The following is a 22,970-nucleotide window of genomic DNA, read 5'->3' as shown; positions in this document are numbered from 1 at the left end:
GCCATCCCAAGGTGCCATGGGAATGTACAACAGAATTTTCCATCAAACATTTCCACCAACATTAAAATTTCAAGACACATATTACATTCACATAGTCTACAAAGAAGGGCTTCCCTGATGGCTCAGTGGTAAAGAATCCGCCTCCAATGCAGGAGCCACAGGAGACGCAGGTTCAAACCCTCGGTCGAGAAGATCTCCAGGAGGAGGAAATGGCAATCCTTTCCAATATTCTTGCCTGGAAAAAATTTCATGGACAGAGAAGCCTGGTGGGCTACAGTCCATGGGGTTGCAAAGAGTGGACATGACTGAGCGACTTAGCATGAGCACAAATCTATAAAGAAATATGCCAGGCAACAAGAGAGGACAGCAGTTAATAAGCCCATGATCCAAATTCTTAAGGAACTTAGAGTCTGAAGAGAACACAATGCAAGTGAGAACGTGTTGGTGCCACCAATCTTTACCGATGTATACATGGGCCCTGAGAAAACAAAGAGGAGCGGGGAGGCAGAGGCAGTTACAAGCAACCTTCTCCAAATGTGTAAACTTTGTATTGAAAAAGAAATTGGGATCAGATTAAATGTAATTAGGGGAAAAGCAATTCAAGAAAACAGAATAAACCGGTAAGCTAATTTAGTCTCTCATTGTTTTCCTATTAGGTAGCTTCTGTATGCTCATTTAAATGAAATGAAGCCCCAGAACATCCGATGGATGAAGACCTGATGTGCATATCAGAATTTAACCACTAAAACCCCAGAGTTTTCATCTTCAGTAATTTCTATGACCCCAACACCCCTTCAGCGGAGCTCTCCTTTCCTCCCACTTCTCTTCAGTGGCTCCGGCTGTTTTCCCATGAGTGTCTGGCAGCTGAGTAAATCAATTGCTTCTTACTCAACTTTAAATGCCTAAAGAGAGATTCTCAATGATCCTTCTGAATGGTCGGGGAACATTTCTCCCCACCCGCTATTAGTTCGTGGGAAGGCAGGGGATTAAGGGATAAGGTGGTATAAAGAAGTGACCCGTGTGGCTTAAGTTAGAAAGCCTCATGAATCAATCAGCTGCTCTTCATTTTCATCATGAAAGAGGCATCACTCACAGGGATGGCTGAATCACTGCCAAGGAAACAGCAGTATTATCAGTTGTTTCTGGCACCACTGACATGGACGAGGACGGATCCTGCAAGCTCCTTAATATGAACACAGAGTCTGAGCGAACCTAGAGGGAGAAGGGAAATCCCGCCATCTTCTCTGTCCTCAACAGGCAATTTGGTCACACTGGACTGAGAAGAGGGACAAGAATGACAAACCTGTGGATGTGAACTAAATCCTGGCGTCATCCCCTCCTCTATAAATAACAACTCTCCCCTCTCCTCTCTTTAATCTAAAGGCATTAATCACCCACACTGTCTGTACGTGTGTGCATGCTAAGTCACTTCAGTTGTATCCGACTCTTTCTGACCCTGTGGACTGTAGCCCATCAGGCTTCTCTGTCCATGGAATTCTCTAGGCAAGAATACTGCAGTAGGTAGCCATTCCCTTCTCCAGGGGATCTTTCCAAACCAGGTATCAAACCTAGGTCTCCTGCATTGCAGGTGGACTCTTTATCATGTGAGCCACCAGGCCAATCTAAAGTCCTACGCATAAATCTCAGCTCTTCTCCAAGACCAAGTTTCTTTCTTCAACTTCTATTCACTGTTATTTGTGGGGGAAGTACTAGTATTCTTGCCTTGAGAATTCCATGGATGTGGAGGAGCCTGGTGGACTACAGTCCATAGGATTGCAAAGAGTCAGACACAACTGAGCGACTCACACAGACACACACACACACACACACACACACACACACACACACACACACACACCCCTCTTATGTCACTTCAGTTTCTTAGAAGGCAAACAGTTGTAGTATCTATTTGTGAACCACTTGTTCCAGAATGAAACAGCAATGTAAACCTCTGTGGTGGTAAAAATGGTTAGCCAGGTTACATCACTCACCCTAATTTGGTAGAAATATCAAATTTCTTCAACCGTTCAGTCCAACAAATGAGACTTTTTTCCTGTCCTTCTAGAAGCAACAAAGTCAAACATAGCCACCAGTTTGCCCTCTGTCTTCTTTTTGGGAGAGAACTTAAGCCAGACATCCTAAAACAACTTTCTAAATTCCCATGCTGACACGGAACACCAGCGTTTTAATTCTAACGATACAAGATATACGAGAAATGGGGACAAAAATGAGAAATCACAAGCAAGACTGCCATGAAACTTTACTTCCATGCATTGGTGGAAGCAGAAAATTGCTTCAATCATTTGGATAGTTAGTTGGCAATCTATCAAGAGTCATTACTACGATCATACTGTGTGAAATAAGAATTTCACCTTCGGGACTATATCCTAAGAAAATGATCCAGAAAGAGCTACAAACACAAAAGTTTTCATTATAACATTATTTATGATTTAACAAATGAAAGCAACTTAAATATCTAACACGTGGAAAATATTTAGATTCATGACAGTACAGCTACACTAGGGATCATTAAGGAAATAACCTTGAAAAATGATTGTGAAAATGACTGCAGAGCAACGTGAAGAAATAGGTATGACATGTATCTCAGTTTGAAAAAGATAGGAAAAACTATTAAAACTGTGTGAAAGGTGAATATGTGAAAATAAAATAACCCAAAATGAAAATGGTTGCATTAGAGTAGTAAATTATGGCTGATATTTTGCCCTTTATTTTATAAGATCTGTAATAAATTATTTTCAATGAAAAATTATGCTTTTAAGAAAAGACTGCCAAAAGGAATCAAGTTCATTTATAATGGAACAAACTACAATTTTTGAACAGCATTATTAAGAATTTCAAATGTGTTTTAGAAGCAAACTTTTCATATAGCAATCATAAAACTTTTCCATTATGTTTTACATCAGTGAGAATCTAGATTTACTTGTAAAATGCAATTCAGGACATCTCTGAAGCTAGAGTTACTTATAAAATTAATACACGGCAACATAGTTACCAAATGAGAGACTCCACATGTTTATGCCACTCCCTATGTTTGGTAGGGATCTTAACTCATCTAGCTTTTTTTTTTTTCTTTCAATGTTTATAGCAACTTTATTCACAATTGTTTCAAGGTGGAAAAAACTCAAATATCTATCTGCTGGAGAATGGGCAGAAAAATGGTATGTCGATATAATGGAGCACTATGCAGCAATAAAGAGGAACAAAATCTTTTAAGAAAAATGTTTTTATAGCCACCATGCTGTATGTTATATCCCTAAAACTTATTTATCTTATAACTAGAAGTCTGTATCTTTTGACTGTCTTCACCTGTTTCTGCCAATCTCTTCCCTCACTTCTCACAACCACCAATCTGTTCTCTTTTAAGGCATCAAATTTCTACACAAAAGTGAAGCTCAAGCACCGGGAGAATCTAGTGGTACTCAGCACAAGAGGGTAAAATAATAAGCTATATTTTAAAATCTACCTCAACAATCAAAGATATTCCAAATCTTTTCCCCTCATAAAAAAATCGTTCCCACTCTTGTTTTGAATAATTTAGGCAGTATTTAGACAGGAAGAAGGTAACCTCTTAACTGACTACAATATTAAGGCATAAAGAAGTATAATGGTATTGATAAATTTCCTTACAACTTCAAGCATGTTATTTCCAGCTCTTGAAGAAAAATTGTTGCTTACATTTCTGTCAGCTATTACCTTTATTAAAGATTCAGCTATATAAAGTAGAAATATCTTCAAAATGTATTTTTTTGAAAAAAAAAAAGGGATTATAGAGAGGTAAAGAGGAAAAAGGAACATTCATACCAAAGGACCTTTATTTTTGGGTATTTTCATTCACTCAACATTCAACAAATATTGACTTAGCATCTAGAGTGCCAGAAGTAGACAAAGACACAATAGAAAATGAGTAATTGAATGATTATAAATGCTATGAAAAAAGAGAAAAGCAGAAGAGAATTAGAGAGTTTAGGAGTATTGGGATGGGAATTACAATTCCAGTAGAGAAGTCTAAGTAGGCTTCATTAAGAAGGTGCCATAGAGCAAACATTTGAAAGCAGTGGAGAATTAACCACATAAATATCAGGGAAAAGGCATTCCAGGCATAGAAGTCAGCATGGTGCTGTGACTGAAGGCACAGCATGGCTGAAATCAGCATGTAAGAAAAAAATAGTAAAATGAGACGAGCAAGGTGTAAGTGGGAGGTAGGCCAGATCATGCAGGGTTTTGGAGACCATTATGAAAACTGTAGCTTTCATTCTGAATGAGACAGGAAGTCACTATAGACTTCTGATTTATTTGAATATGAATTCTCTGGCTGTTGTGCTAAGAACATCAGAGATGTACTTGTAGCTCTGAATAGCTGGTAAGAAGTAGACAGATTCAAATTCTATGTTCTGAACATACAGCCAACAAGATTTGCAAAAGATTTCCAACAAGAGTCACAGACTAAGTATGCAAGAAAGGCATGATTGAAGGTGATTTTTTTTTTTTTACCTAGCAGTCAGAATAGGATTCTATCAACTGAAATGAGGGAAGACTGGTTAGATCAAGTTTTGAGGGGCAGGTTCAGGAATTCACCTCAGACTTACTAATTTGGAGATGTCTATTAGATTCCCAGATGGAGATGGTATCAAAACATAAATTTGAGAGTGACCATATAGATGACACATAAAACTCATCAGGAGGTCAGACAAATGAAGGAACTCATCAGGAGTTCAGGGAGGAATGAATATAGAGAAGCTGGCATGGCCTGAACCACGATGCATCTCAACTTTAGAAGGCTGAGGAAAGAAGGGGCAACTAGCAAAGGAAACTGAGAAGGAGCTACAAGTAAGGTGAAAAGAAAATCATGATATAGTAGTATCTTAGGAGCAAGGTAGAGACAGAAGTACTGTCAGTGAGCCAATAGGAAAGAGAGGACCAAAAATGTCACAAGTCAGCCAACATTAACAAACAGAGACATAAGTTACCATGAGGAACATAGGGTGCTCAGGGTGGCTTACTTGAGAAAAGAGATGCTTGTGATAAGTTTAAGAGGCTTTTGTTCTTGTAACAGTGTTGCTTTATGTATGTCAAAACACACAGTTTTTCTTTTGGATGCAAGCAGCTCTGGCTATAAAATTTGCAGAGCCCAGTGTAAAGTGAAGTTGCAGGGCCCCTTTTCCAAATATTACTAAGAATTTCAAGATGGAGGCAGCAGAGCATTAAATCAAGTGCAGAGCCCATCAAAGAACAGAGCCTTTTGCGATGGTGACTGCATGGGACATACACCCATGACAGAAGGCATCTGAACTATAGTAAACAGAAGTATTGCTGGTACAGCAGGCTTTCTGAGCTTCTGGTTTCAAAAAAGCACTTAACTGCTTACTAGAAAATGCAAGCAGGAAAAAAAAATGACAAAAACATAAGGAGAATCTGTTAGAATGTAATTTACTTTTCTCCCCAACTTGCTTTCAAAGCTAAATCAGCATATATGGATCTGAAGTCATTATAGTATGACAGCAAAAAAGGGCAGAAGAGTCGTTAAATTTGATAGCACTAATAAAACTATGTGAAAAAAGGCAAAGAAAACAAGCTTACTTGTCATTGGTATGCAGACAAGTTTTTTTTTTTTTTTAAAGAATCTCCATAGTGTTTTAAGAGTTTTGGTTAACATCCCTGAATGAACATTTAATACTTAAATTCATTTTGGTTCTACCCCATTGACATAAAAAATGATGCTTGAATCAGAAGACTAAGTATGAATGCTAAAACTAAGATAGGAATCCTCAAGCTTCTCACAGTAATAAAACAGTAGTCTTTCCTACATTTAAAAAATATGTGCATATATAACTGTATCCCTTCATCTACAAATGTATTTAGTGTTTACTATTATGAGGCACGATATTAGATCCTGAACTTGTATTCTCTTTCTCCTTCAGCCTTGTTCTAAATATAATCAGAAAGAGAATGAGCAACATCTCTTGCTCTGTTGCATACTCCAAGTCACACCAAGTCATGGCCAGTTTGGAGGATTTTCCCTCCAGGAGTTTTGAAACACTCTTTAGTGAATTTTTATTCCAAGGTCTCTTTCCAGCTCAAAAGCTACATAGTTGCTCTATGGAGCTTTTCCAATCTTCTCAAGTACAAACAGCCTTGATTCATCTGTATCTTTCTGGCTGTGTATACATACTCACATCACGGCATTTTTTATATCTACTGTAGTCGCTTGTTTTTGAGCCTGTTTCTCTCCTTAGATGATGAAGTCTGTGACAGCAAAAACAGTCTTAGGAATTGACGCATGCTCAGCACCTAGCAAGGAATGTAGCAAACATCAGGTGCACCTTGGAAGTTTCCTGAACAAATAAATGAACTGTTCGATAAATGAAACTATCTCTCAGCTAAATATGACCGCAGCAGTTCATTAGGAAAGGGCTGAATGAAAGGGAGAACCATACTGCTTGGTTTCACAGACCTCAACTTGCCTACATCTGTTGTCCACTCTTCAATTTCACCACTAGGCAGTGATAATTATTAGGTTGCCTCGCCTTTCCCTCTTGGAGAAGGAAATGGCAACCCACTCCCGTGTTCTTGCCTGGAGAATCCCAGAGACAGAGGAGCCTGGTGGGCTGCCGTCTACGGGGTCGCACAGAGTTGGAGATGACTGAAGCGACTTAGCAGCCTTTCCCTCTAAACTTAGATATTCTATGGCCCTTTGGGGTGAGGTTCTCAATACCCATGTTAGGCTTGGGAGGCAAGTCAACTGCAGTCAGCTGAATGGGTAGGTAGGTGCAGACTCACTTACAGAACTGTTGCTTTTTAGGTCTTTCACAGTCTTAGTTTACAGACCTTAGATGGCTGTGCTTTTGAAAAGAAGGAAGTCAACACAGGTGGCAAAGGGTGAAGGGGAACTTGGGAAATAATCAATTTTAGAAAAAGACTGACTTTTCACATTAGGTAACATTATAACACAGCAAGACCTTGAAATTATAGGTTTTCAGGCAAAGAGTAGCAGGGAGAATAACATATTTAATAGGGAGAATAACCACACACACACACACGCACACTCTAAATTTAAAGGTGACATGTTTCTGTTTTCAACACAATGTTCAAATTTGTTATTTTAATGAGTAAACTTGCAAATATATCTTGGCAATTCAGTTTAAGGCCCAAATGTCCTGATTTTTATATAACGAGGTTTGAATATAGGAATGAAATTTAATTAAGCAAAGGACAGAGTAGCCCTGAAGGAATGGAAAAAACTCATAAGATCTTGCACCTGAATCATACACTTTCAATTATTCTTGGTGATTTCCTTCTCTAAAATCAAGCATGCATTAGATTTTGCAGAAAGTGCATTAGAGCTCTGATAACTGCCCCTATATAACTTAATATATACATTGTTATGAAAATGAAGTGCAAATAGCAAAAACTGAATCTGCAGTTTTATCCAATCTTCAAGTATCTGATTGAAGTAATTTCATAACATTACAAATGAATGCTATATATATTATAGGTGCTTTCTAAGTAATTGCTGATTGAACAATAATCTCACACTTTTGAAAGTGAAGCTACACATAAGGGACTTCATTTCCCAAAAAACTTTTAAAATTATACCAAGTAGAAAAATTAAACTTTGTCAATATTTTATAGTAGTCATTTATTTCAACATTTAAGGGTATTAAACTTGTTCCTACATGAGAAGAAAAGATAATATGATTGTATTGTTTACCAAACAGAAACCTAAAAAGTTCAGAGCATGATTTCTGCTTAATGTAACAGGTTGATCCAAGATTATAAAGGGAAGCTAGTTCTGCTAGACAGTAAATAACAGATATTATTATGGTTTTATTTAATTAGCTAAAACAACTCATATAGCCTATGACAGTTTTAAACAAAATAAAAATAATCAAAACTATCAAGACCGATTCTCAGCAGTTATGGGAAATGAGACCAGCCACCATTTACTGAGCATTTACTGTGAACCAGGTGCCAAGCCAAACACTTTACCATCAAGGCACTTTGACTTATGATTATGATTTAACAGGTTGGCCTATGATGGGCTGTTAAAACATTGAACAAAGTATTTATTAGAATTATTGCTGAAAATCTATCAGTGTTCTAAGTCACTGGTTAAAACATCCAAGAAAGTATAGATATTTAATTAAGGGTTCAAAATATATTGATGTTTCATAATATCAGTTCCTGGGACATTTAAATAACAGAAGGAAAAGATGCCAATCCATGAGTCACGCATTTCCCTGTATAAGACAGACTGCTGAGCCAAGCCTTTGCTATGGGGGCTTTCTGCTTGCTCATTGCCTAGGACTGCTACATTTTTCCAGAAGCATCAATCCTACTAGCTTCTTTGTTTTTCTGCTTTGTTTCTGATCTACAGAATGTTTGTTGTACTTTCGAGCCCAATTTTGCCATGTTTGATTTTTCTGTTTTTTTACATTTTATCTGTAATTATTAGGCATTTGAGCGGATGAGGTGCTTTGAAATATGACCTTACAGTATCATTCTAACTGAAGTCTCAGAGCCATCACCTAAATATTTAAATGTATATTTCTTCTGGATACAGTCAAAAGCACAAAGCATTTAGGTATAAGAATAAGTGAAATATGTTATTGAAGTAGTGGCTGTGTCTTACTGCCCTCTGTATATTTAGCATCAATTTCAAAATATAAGTCATTCCGTGAATAGTGGAGGTAGATAGATGGATGGATGGATGGATGGATGGATAGAAGGATGGATGATGAAGTGACTGGCACTGCCATTATCAAAAAAAGTGTCATTAAATCAGATATACATGTAAAGTACTAGAGTATAAAAATATACTTGGGACTCAGAAAACTTTGAGAATATATGAGTTTCCATAAATCAACCTCTTTGTATCAGAGGTGACTGAATACATACATCTGAGACCATCTGCGATGTTGAAAGTAGACTGGACCCAGGGTAAAGAGATATAAATATAAAATAATGCATATTTTATATTTTATACATTTGTGTTCTTTTACTTACAAACCCTCAAATATTGCCTTTCAAGGTAATTAGATTCATGGTTAAACATAAATAATTTGCCTATTACTCTTAAATAAGTTAATTAAAGGCAGTGTATGCACATTAGTGTTATCGGTTTGGCCTTTCCATGATAAGTTCTTTTATTATGAACAAGAAATAAATCACCTTCCAGTTTCTAAGCTCATATCTTATCCCATATAAATTCTCAAAAATATTGTTGTTTCAATGGCTTCATCCATTTTTTTGAAGAGTCTAAGTTTGCTTAAGGCACCAATAGGCTAAAAAATAAGTATAGGTTATGATATTAAAACTTAGAGCACTCAAACATAATGAATCTAAGGGAAAATACAAACTGCAGACACAGAGGAACTAATATTAAAAATATTCTATAAAATATAAGCTTAAGTCCTAGTTTAAAGAATAACTCCAACATCTGTTGCTTTACTTACTATGTGTCCCCTGCTAAGTGGTCATATATAGTGATGATTAGACAATATGCCCCAAAGCTGGGATTACAGGGCTGGTGTGTGTGTGCTGGGGACAGGTCGGGGTGGTAATTGAAACCAGGTCTACCTAAGACCATGTGCTAGGTTCAATAACTTTGTATATAGTCAGGGCCAACATAAGGTGTCTCAGAATAGAGAACAATACACCACTATCCAAGTGAGACGAGCCAAAGAAAGCTTTCAGTGAACTTGAATACATATACTGCTGAGGATATGGGTTAAATCATCAGATGCCTACCTATAATTATTTTCTCCAAATTCTTCAAATAAATCTTTGACATCAGATTTTGACCTTATTGGAAGCAACTTTGGAGTCATCTAACAGTTTTCTGCATGTAGTGACTCTACATACACCTAAGGTACTGAGACACAGGTTTGTTTTTCACTTTGTATATAATAATGCCACTGGAAATTTTAGTGTAAAATTTAAGTGCTAATTAAGTGTAACATCAGCACAGGTGGTTATTTGGGGCATCTGGAGAATGTGTATTTTTGTCTTGTCCATAATGTAACATATGGTGTCATTTTCTAAATAGATTTTTAAAAGACTTCTGTGCAATGACATTCAAGACTTGCATTTATGTGATCATATCTCCTGGAATAATTAACAACTCAGAGTAAATTTCTTTGTCTTTCACTTAAAAAAAAAATCCATCTAGTAATCTCTTAGACATTCTAATTGAGCACGCAGAGATTATATCAAATTTATTCAACTTCTCTAAACAGTACTGTGTGATTGAAAATAAAGTAATTCAGCTCATATCTTATCCCACCTATAGAATGAGTGTGAGTTTGAAATCAAATACAAGGTCTCCCCTCTTTCTCAAGGAACATTTCAGAGAATAAAATATCTTGCCTAGTATTAATATCAAACCACTCAAGGGTTGAATTTCATTGTTCTAACTAGGTAAGTCAAAAGGCAAGCATTCTTTGAAGTTAAAAAGATTTTTTTAAACTTTATTATGACAATTAAAGACCTAAAATAGCAAGTTGGTAAAAAAAAATTACAGTTTGTAATAATGAGAAAAACTAAATGCTAAATTTAATGCTAAGCATATCTGTAAAAAATTAATTTAAAAATTATTTTGTGTTATGTTTAAAGCTACACCATAATGTTATAATTGAAGAGAACTCTACAACCCATTAATGAAAAAAAATTGGTAATAAATGTGCACGTGAACTGAAAACATGCATAGATTATAACCAAGGGACCAAAGTAAGGGGTTAGAGAAATGGATGATTAGGCAGACAACCAGAGATTTGCGACAGCAATGTGCAGTTCCCAGCTGAGCTACAAACCTTGCTGGCAATGATTTCTCACAGCACAGAGAAGACACAGGAACTCCAAGGTGGAGAATCACAAACATAGGTTCTCCCTGCCTGCCAGGCCCGTGTCTGTTTTCTGTACCAGTGTCCTTCTGCTGTGTTACAAACTGCCAGGCGCACACTAAGTAAATGTTAAGTATTTGCTAGAAGTGAAGGAAGGAGGAAGGAAAACTCAGATATGAGATTATATGCTTCTTATAAATAAGGGGACTGGACTGAATTATTTCTTGGGTTCCTTTCAGTCCTAACAATTGATAATTCTAAGTTGTGTATACACACACACACACACACACACACACACACACACACGATTTCCTTGATAAAAAGCATATGAAGGCTGGGGGAAAAGACATCTCCAAATACCCAAGAAAGAAAAATCTTGCCTGAAACATAGAGCTACCACAGGTACATCCAAATGGATTTTGATTTTAAGAAAAGACTGAGGATGGAATACTGGCAAGGCTGAGGGTTTGCTGCATTTGGACTATTCTATGTCTATAGCCAACAAAGTTCAGTAAGAAAAGTAAACGAATATTACATGTAGGTGTCACATCTTTAAATATTGTCTTGTTTGTACCAACACACAGCGATTCATTCTCCTTGTAATAATTTATAGCAATTAGAAACACTACTCTTGGCAGTTAGGAAAGAAGGTTACTTTTGACCAAATGTGACAGTATTTGTACACAGGGCTTTTAAAGAGCTAACCAAATTTAAATAAGGCCATTCATTAGAGTGGGCCTTAATCCAGTATAACAAGGGTCCTTATAAAAAGAGGGCATTTTGACCAGTTTTAAGACACAGATACCCACAAAGTGGACACCACGTAAAGACACAGAGAGAAGACAGCCATCTACAACTCAAAGATGGGCCTCGGAAGAAACCCACCCTGCTTGCATCTTGACTTCAGACTTCTAGATTCTAGAAATATGAGAAAATAAATTTCTGATGTTTAAAACACCTATTTAGAAACTTTGTTATGGTGGACCTAGAAAACTAATACATCTCCACAAACTTCACTCTAAAATCTACTGCCTAAGTTATTTATCCTCGCATCTTCGCCTCAGTTCTCAAAGTAAAATATGAAGCTTTCATCAAAACATTAATGATATATAATACTAAGAGAACTTGGAGTTTTGGATCATTGATAAATTTAGAAGGTAGACTATGATAAAACATGTTTCACAATCTAGAATCAACATGAACCTGTACAAAAGAAAAATCATTTCCTACCTCAAGATTTCAGCTTTAATCAAAATGGTAGTGCAGTCACAAACACATTTTATTCCTTAACAAAATAATTGTATTAAAAGAGCTTTGTATTATTCCATTTCATCACTAATACCTGAATCCTCAAAATGGGTACATGAATAATCAATAGAAGACAAAGCTGAAGAAAGTAAGGAGACATTGATTTTTTAAATCAGTCATTTCAAATCTTCTATCTTTATTATTACATACTGTATCTTCCTTTTTATCTCAATCTTAGAGCTATTTCTATATTATATTCTCTTTTCAAGTACAAAGATAAAGTTTACCCAAATGGTAACTTGAATAACCTGATCACAAGCATTTGAAATAGAATAAATTTCAGGATCTTATCATTTTGCATTGAAGCAGCTTATAACATAGAGGACATCTTCCTTTAGAAGAAGCATATGTTAGTGTTTGTCATTTTTTAAAATGGGAACAGAGTTCTAACATCACAGCAAAATGTGAAGATTTAGAATAAGAACTTGCGTTGCATGTGAAGAGTAAAACAATATAACAAAACAAGGTGATATGCGATATATGAGAAAATGGGTATGAAGAGATATAAAATAAATGAATGGAAAGTTAATGAGGCAAACAATCTAAATAATTCAAGGACATAAGAGTCAATGTGTCACTTGATAATATTCAGTATATCTGCTTTTCGAAGTAAAAGTACAAATTTGCATAGAGATAGATATTTGAACAGAATAAAAATGCAACAAAGAGTTTAAGATAAAAAAAGAAAGAAAGAAAGAAAACCCCACAAACCTGTAAAACAGTTTTAAACACAAAGGTCTTCATTTGCTTTCGGACTTATATCTATACTACTACAAGTCCTTATTTTTCTCCACTTTCATTTAATAAAACAGAATAGTTTGTAATTCTTTATGACTCTGTAACTGCTGAATTTAAGATTAACTTAGAGTAAATATTTCCCCAATATAATATATAAACAATTTAAAATCTATAAGGAATAGATTAAATAAATAAATAAATAAATAAATAAAATCTATAAGGAATAGATAAATTTCATGATCAGCTAAGAATAATATTATGCTTTAGATACCTGCAACATTTGAAAAACTCTTCAGTTAAATATGAAGAGAAAACTTAATCTGAAACAAAAGGGAGCAAGGCATGCAATTTCAATAAGATGCCTAAATACTAGTAATTAGAAACAGAGGAAGGAAAAAAAAATCCTGTCATAATTGGTTCCACTAACATATTTATTTTATCTGGAATATTTACTTCACAAAATAAAAATGAACAAAGAAAGGTACCCACTGAATGCGGTCAACTTACTTTACAATGATCATATTGGAGTTGTAAGGCTGGGACATCCCCTCCAATAGGCATTTGCTTCTTAAGCTCTTCATCTTTTATATTCAGCCATTTGATCAGTTCTTCTAAAGACGTCAGCAATCTGTTCCATTTCTCAGCACTGGCCTCCAAATGAGCCCTGTTGAGAGATAACACTGACCACATTTAGACATTTGAAATGCATCTGAAAAATTATATACCCTCTTTTGGCCTAACAATCTTATATAACAAACTAATGCCCACATCTAAGAAAGAGACTGACACTTTATAAAAAGAACATATATTTCCTGTAAGAAATAGTTCTTTTGAATAAGCTAGACTAGTCAGGATGTGTTTGTAATATTTGTCAAAAGTTAAAACACACACCTCCATGTCACAAAGGCACCTATGAGGCTTTCAAGAAGAACGTCCATGACATAATACAAAATTAAGCAAGTTTCAATAGTTTATGAATAGTGTATATGCATATTCAAATGTAACTTTTTTCATTTCTATCTATATAGGAAGAGAGGTATACAAGAAATTATATGTATATAAAATGTTTAGAAAGACACATACCAGATGTAGTTACTACTGAGAGCAAAATAACCACTTGATTTTTATATATTTTGGTACTAATTGAGTATATGCAACAGACTTATGTGATTTTTCTTTCCAAAAAAGCTAATTTTGAGAGGGATTATTAATGTCTTAATTTCTCTCATAGTCAAATAAATTACTGAAAGCAGAATATCACAAATATTTATCTCAGAATATTGAAAAACAATAAGACATTACTTGGACAGAACACTATTTGGCTTTTGGATGAATGATATCCAGTGACATACGTCCACTGTGAAAAGAAAATAATTGGTCAAAAACCATTGACTGCATTATTTATACTCTGAATCAAAGATAAGTTCTTTGTTTCAGTAAAAATGTCTGTCTTTAACACAAAGTACCTTCAGATTCTTAAATTATGAACTTATAATCAGGGAACTTTATTTAGGAAATACATTTTTATGTGATGAATATTTAAATAAGAGAAAAGCCTTTGAAAATAGACATGTAAACAAAAGACAAATTTGCTAGTTGCTCCTGTTAGAGCCTTGGAGAAAGCCCAGTTATACAGCCTCAAGCCCACATAGGTTTAAAAGGATGAATTAGTCAAAAGCAATTCAAAAGACTCAAGGAATCAGTGTTTCCTCATTCTTGCAGCAGACAGACCATGAACGTGGACTTACAAGCTAAACTGCAAAATGGAATTACCTTGACTGTCCATGACCTTTCAGAATGAGAGAGGCAAGGCTAATGGAGACAGACATAAGCTTTGCTACATAACAGCTTCCAAAGACTAAAGATTTACGATAGATAAAGATGACTCATTTGGGGCAACTCCAGGTACATGAAACCTCTGTTGACCAGGCTTCACATCCTTTCATACACTTTTACCGTAACACTGGCTTATGATCCACACTTCCACAAAACTGCTGCTTTACTGAATGGTATGAAACAAATCAACCAAGCACAACTACTGTCTCTCAGACTGATCAGTGATTTCCTTTTTGGGAAAGGAAATCCGAACCTTTGTCTCAAAGCTAATAATAGCTTGCTCTAGAAAACCACAAATATTTCCCCAATGATCACATTAGGTGATCTCAGCAGTGGATATTCAACAATATCATAAGTCTTGTTCAAAAGTTCATAATGTTTTCAGAAGAACAACTACGTATCTCTGATTTCTAGTTCATCTCTAATCCCTAAAACAATGGCCACAGTCTAGCAGCCAATATTCTTGGCTAAAAGAAAAAAAATGGTAGTTCTGTATATCTCTAAAACACCAAGAACCTGCATTCAGTCAAACACAAAAGACCAACTGTCCTGCAATCTATTTATAGTTCCATCGTCAGCTGGTTAATATAAAACAAACTCTTCAAACAACAAATTTCTATGTCTTATAAAACCAAGATATGAAATATTTTTTAAAAAAAATTATAAATACAGAAAGAAGTTTGAGGTATCTTATAATTTAAATTTTTATTGTATTCTCTTGTATTTAAAGTCTTTTCTGTTCATTCTACAGGTGCTAAGATTGACCTCACATTACAAACTTGTGCTGTAATGAGATCCCAGTTCTGTTTGAGGACCAACTTTCCTGTGTTCATATTGATTAATTTTAGGCCAAATATGTAATTACCTATCCCTGATAAATAATAATTTTACCTGGCACAGAACAGAACTAAATAATTTCAATTATAAAAGTGAAAGTCGCTCAGTCATATCCAACACTTTGCAACCCCATGGACTATACAGTCCATGGAATTCTCTAGACCAGACTACTGGAGTGAGTAGCGTTTCCCTTCTCCAGGAGATCTTCCCAACCCAGGGATCGAACCTAAGTGTCCCACATTGCAGGCGGATTCTTTACCAGCTGAGCTACAAGGTAAGCCAAAGAATACTGGAGTGGGTAGCTATCCTTTCTCCAGCAAATCTTCGCTACCCAAGAATCAAACCAGGGTCTCCTGGATTGCAGGCAGATTCTTTAGCAACTGAGCTATCAGGGAAGATATTAACTGAAAATTCTCTCTGCCAATTACAAAGCATTTTGTCAAGTATATTTGACCATTGATGCAATTTCTTTCCAAATATTTTTAAATCCCCCAAATAAATAGATAAATAAATAACCCTTAGAAATCAGAAGTCCTTAGTCAATCAATAAATGCCTGAGTGTCTTGAGTGTCTTTGTGTGCAAAACACTTACGCACACACCCTGACCTCTTATTTTAGATTATTTGATCCTGCATCTTCACTGTCTATAGTTTAACACTTTAATCAATCACCAAACCAGACATTACAGTCCTTTGAAAGCCAGTTACATATTCATTGTATTGAAGAGCATGCAAAAGTCTTTTTCAGTGCAATTAACTTTTTGACTGCACAGGGATAATGAAATTGATCACTGAAATCTATGGCATACGGGACCTGAATAATTCTTTATAAAGATGAAGGAAATATATTTTTAAGAGAGATACTGAAGTAACTTTGAAGTAAATAAAGATAACACTCATGTATGTGCTTCTCAGAATCTTTCCTTTTCCATAATAAAAAACAAGCTGATCTGACAGAATCCTTGCCTGGAAAATCTGTTCTGGTTATTCTCTGATAGATTATAAATATGTGTTTAGTGGATTACTACCATATGTCCAAATAAATGTATGCTTCTGTAGTAGCCTTCAGTGTCCTAGTTTCTATTTAATTCTTTCATCTTTCAAGATGAAAGCCTTTTCTTGGGCACTGGGTTGAATGGTTTACAAAAAGAAACCTTACATTTGTGTTTGGTGTAGCTGTACTTCTTTAATTTTACTTTAAACATTCTGAAGCTTGTATTTTCCCAAGACTACAGATAGCCAGTCATCAATCATGCTTTCAGAATCATCACTTAAAACATTTCTTTATCCTACACATATCTGCGGGCACTCACATTTTGGATAATAGACTTATTATACCCTCACCTGCTTCAGTTCATTCTTTGGGTACCTAACATGTGCAAAGCAACAGATACTTTCATTGTGCTATTAACTCAAAGTGATGTCTACTACAGAAAATGCTTTACAAAAGTTACTTCTTTTAGACTGAATCACTTATTTTGCAACTTTGTAAACAATTTAAAGTGATCAGTTATTTTTAAAACTATAATATGAAAACATTTTAGAAGGTAAATAATCATTAAAAAGACACCTCATCATTTAAATATAGTAGAAAAGGAACTATGGATAAAACTACGTATTAATATATATTCTAAACCCAAAAAACTACTTATTATGTTTCTTAAAGAGGTATTTATTCCTTTTCCCAACATACAGATGCAAAAAAAGGAAAAAAAAAATACAGTAAACAGTATAAGAGGGACATCTATTTAAAGAAATACAATTTTCCTTTTTTTCTTTTTTTTTTTTTCCAATAAAAGCAAACATCTATGGAGCACTTCGGAGAAGGCAATGGCAACCCACTCCAGTACTCTTGCCGGGAAAATCCCATGGATGAAGAAGCCTGGAAAGCTGCAGTCCATGGGGTCGCGAAGAGTCAGCTACGACTGAGCAACTTCACTTTCACTTTTCACTTTCATGCATTGGAGAAGGAAATGGCAACCCACTCCAATGTTCTTGCCTGGAGAATCCCAGGGACGGGGAAGCCTGGTGGGCTGCCGTCTCTGGGGTCGCACAGAGTTGGACACGACTGAAGCGACTTAGCAGCAGCAGCAGCAGCAGCATGGAGCACTTGCTCTGATATTAGGCACTACACTGTTACAGAAATATAAAGTTCTAGGGTCAAGTTAGGAGAAACAGAAGTAAACCAAATACACTCTGAGATAGGAAACCTCCTAAGAACTCTCTGCGGCAACTACAGCTCAGAGAAGAAAGAAATTTGCTCAAGAAGCTGTGGTGAGAATTTGGAATATTCATAGTTAATTCTAAGCCCTTTATACTACGTGGCTTTCATCATGGAGAACACTCAAGAGGGCAGATAGAAACTGCCCAGATATATATGTAGACAAGGATGATACATTTAGAAAGTAGTAAGTCTGCCAAAGAATTTGAGATTCAAATTAAGAGGAGTAAAGATATACCACCCCTTATTGTGTAAGAAAGGAATCGTGCTTGTGTTTGTGCTCACTTGCTCAGTCGTGTCCGACTCTTTGCGACCCATGGACTATAGCCCACCAGGATCCTCTGTCCATGGGATTCTCCAGGCAAGAATACTGGAGTGGGTTGTCATTTCCTACTTCAAGGGACCTTCCGAACCCAGGAACTGAACCCATGTATCTCATGTCTTCTGCACTGGCAGATGGATTCTTTACCACTGGTCACCAGGGAACGCACAGAATTAAATATCCACTTTGGCATTCTTACTGCACAGAAACTTTTATTTCATGGTAAACCCATAGATTATAAGTTGAGTTACAATGAAAAAAAAAAAAAAAACCCTTCATTAGTGCAAAAATCACCAGTAACATTAAATGTGAGTTATTCCAGCTCCCAGAGAAGAAATTAAGACTGACTACAAGAAAAAAAATGGAGTTCTCAGAATTCAGACTGTTCTGAAAAGAACACCAAAGCTGTGCTTCCAACATTATAGCCACCAGCAACATGTGACTATTTCAGTTTAAAGCTTCAGGGGGACTTCCTTGGTGATCCAGTGGCTAAGACTCTGAGCTCCCAGCACAGGGGGCCCAGGCTCGATCCCTGATCAGGGAACTAGATCCCATATGCTGCAACTAAGAATTCTCATGCTGCAACTAAAGATCCTGCATGTTGCCACTAAAAAAAAGAGAGAAAGAGAAGAAAAAACACTCCATGTGCCACAATTAAGACTCAATGCTGTCAAGGAGTCAAATAAGTATTAAATCTTAAGGTAACTAAAATAAGTAAAATGGGGAATCTGATTCACCAGTTAGTTGCACTTGCCACATTTCAACTGTTCAACTTTCCACATACGGCTAATGGCTACTGTAGAGGACATGTCCATCACTGCAGAAAGTTTTACAGAAAAGCACTCAGCCAGAGGCAAAAATAAAGAAAGGTGTAGAATCTTCTTCTATGAGATTTGAGAGAAGAAAATTTTAATAGTTTTACAACATGGCTAGCAAAATCAACTTGCTTAAGTTAAAAGTGGTGTCGATGACATTGTACAAGTGTGGTAACATCAGATGTAATGATGATGTTAAAGGTTAATCTTCTCTAAGGGCTTTCAAAAAGGTGCTCTGAATCTTTAGGAGGCTCATAAAGGGAAAGGAAGATAGAATTTTATCTTTGAACTCTGTTTTCACTAGATTTGACAATTTCACTGGCCTTTGAAACCATATGTTAATAAGGATCCATATTAAACATCATTAAGCTGATAAGTGAGCATTTAATTAACATAATTCTAAATGACACAAATGTAACATAAAAGTTTAAGCCATGGTATTCACATTACTGAATTTATTAGTAATTTCCAATTCACATTTTTTCCAGGAGGTAAAATATTGAATACACTGTCAAAGTTCTTAACCACCTATTTTCTAGCTCAAGTTTCAAGTTACTAGCTATCTTTATATCCATCTAAGTGGAATATATACTCGTAAGCATTGTTTTTTGATTGCAAAAGAATAGTTGGCAAATTAGATGTCACTATTTTAAAGGTGTAGTCGAAGTTATCTGCAAAGACTTGAAAATAATATTTAAGATATTAACCCAAGGCATTGAGCCACATATAATTCCATAGTTCTAATGACCACATTGTGATCAAAGGAGGTAATATCAAGCATTTCTTATAGGCATGTGGAATGTTCAAAAAATATTGACTGTCATTATGATCTTTGACAGATATTCTTTTTCCTAAAAATGATGATAAATTGCAGCAAATACTCTCTGCCATGACAATACTGACTTCAGCACAATTACAGCACAATTTGAAAAAAGAATGTACAGAAAGGACATCTATCTGATAGCCTTATTTTCAGAAAAGAATGAAGCAAGGCTGCATGTCACGAAGGAGATTTGGAGAGGTTTTAGAAGTTAAAGAGGAATCAAAATGTTCAAAAGTTAGAGATAGTGGTGAATATGATAGAAAATCATTCAGAATCACAATACCAATTCTAAGTAACAACTGTCAAATTACAGTTGAAGAAATTTTACCATTTTTCACTTTCCACTGCAACACTAGGGAGTCCAGAATTTAGATCAGGGGATAGGGAAAGTGTAGTCGACAGAGCAGCAGAGGCTGGAAAAGCAGACAGGAAGTTCAAGAAGGACAGGGATTTCAAAGTCCTGACATTACTGAAATGGCTTATAATGAAATCCAAGCTCAGTAGAAGGGGTTGATGAAGTCTAAAAAGAGGAAAGTTTTTAGCAACTAAAGATACGGAGAAAGATGGACAAGTTGAGGAAGAAGAAGGAAAAATAAAAAGAAAGCTAGGAATTCCACAGTTGAAAATATTAGTGGATGTGCATTTTTAAACAATCTAGTTGGAGTATTGTAGATTCATTATATATACAGAATAAAATGATAAAGTTGGAGGACAGTATATGGTAGGATGGTCCTGGTATATAAGAAGCTAATGGAGGAAGGTCCTCTTCATAAAATCCATAACTGTCATGTGAAAGACAGTTGTTTTACTGATGATGTCCTAAACAATCTTGATTTGCTACAACAGAGGGCTCTTCACCAACTAACACGGTAAAATCAATGGCACTCAGATGCTCACGGCCTAATGGGATGTAATAAAATAAAATGTGTGTTTTGAAAACAATTTGCCCTTCCTCTCTTAAGACTGATCATCCCAGGGATGCCAAGATAACATGGGGTGTTAACTGAGTCCCAGGCATGGCCAGATCTATGGGGCTTAGAAACAAAATGGGAATAAAAGCATTTACAGATAGAGTGAAAAGAAACTGAGAACTCAAAATATAGCTAGTTATCAAGAGAGATATCAACACCAAGGATGACAGTTGAAGAAAGGATGGAGAATAAAAGGGAAATCAGATGCTCAAATCAGTGAGTGAAGTAGAAGTTGCCCTTCAGATCAGGAAGAAGCAGGAATAAGACAGTGAGAGGGTAGAATAATGGCTGTATTGATTTCTAAGGACAAGTTGTTGAGAGGTGCAAAAGCAATGCTTAAGAAACCAATGAGGCTGCCAACCTTCTCTCTTAGCCCTGGGCAGCAGGACTCTTGTTCAGCCAGTGTCTGCTGGCACCATATTGAGAGTTTATGACTGGCATTCTAATTGTTTGCTGTCCACAGTAGTAGTTATATACTAGATTCTTCTTGCTGACTGCCAGGTGAGGAAAATTGGAAAACTGAACTCTATTAGAGTGTTTTAAGTAAAGCAGGGAATTAAGGGGACAACACTCAGCTTTGGAGAAAAGTGATGGGAGAGTTTACAGAAATATTTAAAACAGAGGAGAATTTGTTCACAACAGAGGCCAGTGCAAGGGTAGATGATACTTTAAAAGAAATGAGAATCAAGAACACAGAAACAGAAATTCACAGTGCACTCAGCACACATTATTTTCAGTAAGGACTGAAGCAGGCAGCTGGTTAGGGGGTGGGGGATGTAGATTACTCTACACTTTTGTTAATGAGAACACCTGCCCACCCCAACTCTTTGGGAAGGGATTTTCTCACTAACTTCCGTCTAGTCAAGGCTATGGTTTTCCAGTAGTCATGTATGGATGTGAGAGTTGGACTGTGAAGAAGGCTGAGCGCCGAAGAATTGATGCTTTTGAACTGTGGTGTTGGAGAAGACTCTTGAGAGTCCCTTGGACTGCAAGGAGAGCCAATCAGTCCATTCTGAAGGAGATCAACCCTGGGATTTCTTTGGAAGGAATGATGCTAGAGCTGAAACTCCAGTACTTTGGCCACCTCATGGGAAGAGTTGACTCATTGGAAAAGACTTTGATGCTGGGAGGGATTGGGGGCAGGAGGAGAAAGGGACGACAGAGGATGAGATGGCTGGATGGCATCACTGACTCAATGGACATGAATCAGAGTGAACTCCGGGAGTTGGTGATGGACAGAGAGGCCTAGCATGCTGCGATTCATGGGGTTGCAAAGAGTCGGACACGACTGAGCGACTGAACTGAACTGAACTGAAGCACACTTCTGGCCACTTCTCCATCCCTGTAGAGGGAGAGTGAGGAATCTAATTTGTAGACTTGGGGAATAACCAGATATACTTAGGTCAGCCCAATCTTCCCTTTTGAGAACAAACCTCCAGAGACTGAGTTCTTTTTTATCCTTCCATGTAGGGTTTCCCACATGGGAGACCATACTGTCCAGTAACTGCTGATGATTCTGCCTGCTTCTGGAGTTCAGTTAACAGTTTCATTTAGCTCTCACTCTAAGCTACCTCTTATAGCCTGGCTTCTGTCAGTAATTAACATGACACTGCTGTTCTCACTTGTTATTACTTTTGTTTACTTTTTCTTGCACCCAGGATGTTAGTTCTCCAAAATTCCTAATATTAGTGACCGAGAAAAAAGATGGGGTAGGGAGAACTTCTATCTCTTTTGAACTAATTAGTTTCAAACATAATGGTAATCAATGAGAATAATAATAATGAAAAAAGTAAGTGAAAGTGTTAATCACTCAGACATGTCCAACTCTTTGCAACCCCATAGACTGTAGCCTGCCAGGCTCCTCTGACCATGGATTTTCCAGGCAAGAATACTGGAGTAGGTAGCCTTTCCCTTCTCCAGGGGATCTTCCAGACCCAGGGCTCAAACCCAGGTGTCCTGAATTGCAGGCAGAGTCTTTACTATCTGAGCCACTCACGGAATATTTAACAATTATTCAGTGCTTACCATGTGTTTTAGGCACTTTATAAAGGCTAATTAAATCAATTATTCATGATGACTCTATAATGAAGTTAATCTTCATATCCCTATTTTGCACAGGAGGAAATACATATAGGGTTACTAACCTCCTCCACAGTGTCACAGCTGCCAAAGACAAAACCAGTGTTTAAATCTAGGTGGTCTAGCTCCAGAGTATTAACACATCCTGTATTTCTCTCTGAG

At 36.4% G+C, this 22,970-nt stretch overlaps 1 protein-coding gene across 29 annotated transcripts in view; it reads right to left on the bottom strand.

Moving 5' to 3' along the window:
* The window catches only part of UTRN (utrophin), a 555,518-nt gene that overhangs the window by 139,240 nt on the left and 393,308 nt on the right, over window positions 1–22,970 (bottom strand). For all 29 annotated transcript variants that reach the window (XM_060419779.1, XM_060419784.1, XM_060419780.1 and 26 more), the window contains one exon: window positions 13,413–13,569. In XM_060419779.1, coding sequence (XP_060275762.1) covers window positions 13,413–13,569 — 157 coding nt within the window. The remainder of the gene's footprint in view (window positions 1–13,412; window positions 13,570–22,970) is intronic.

This window comes from Ovis aries, chromosome 8, assembly GCF_016772045.2.
Source record: "Ovis aries strain OAR_USU_Benz2616 breed Rambouillet chromosome 8, ARS-UI_Ramb_v3.0, whole genome shotgun sequence".
In the NCBI taxonomy this organism is placed as follows: Eukaryota; Metazoa; Chordata; class Mammalia; order Artiodactyla; family Bovidae; genus Ovis; species Ovis aries.
The sequence above is the reverse complement of the archived record's forward strand: the minus strand, read 5'-3'. Positions and strand labels throughout refer to the sequence as shown.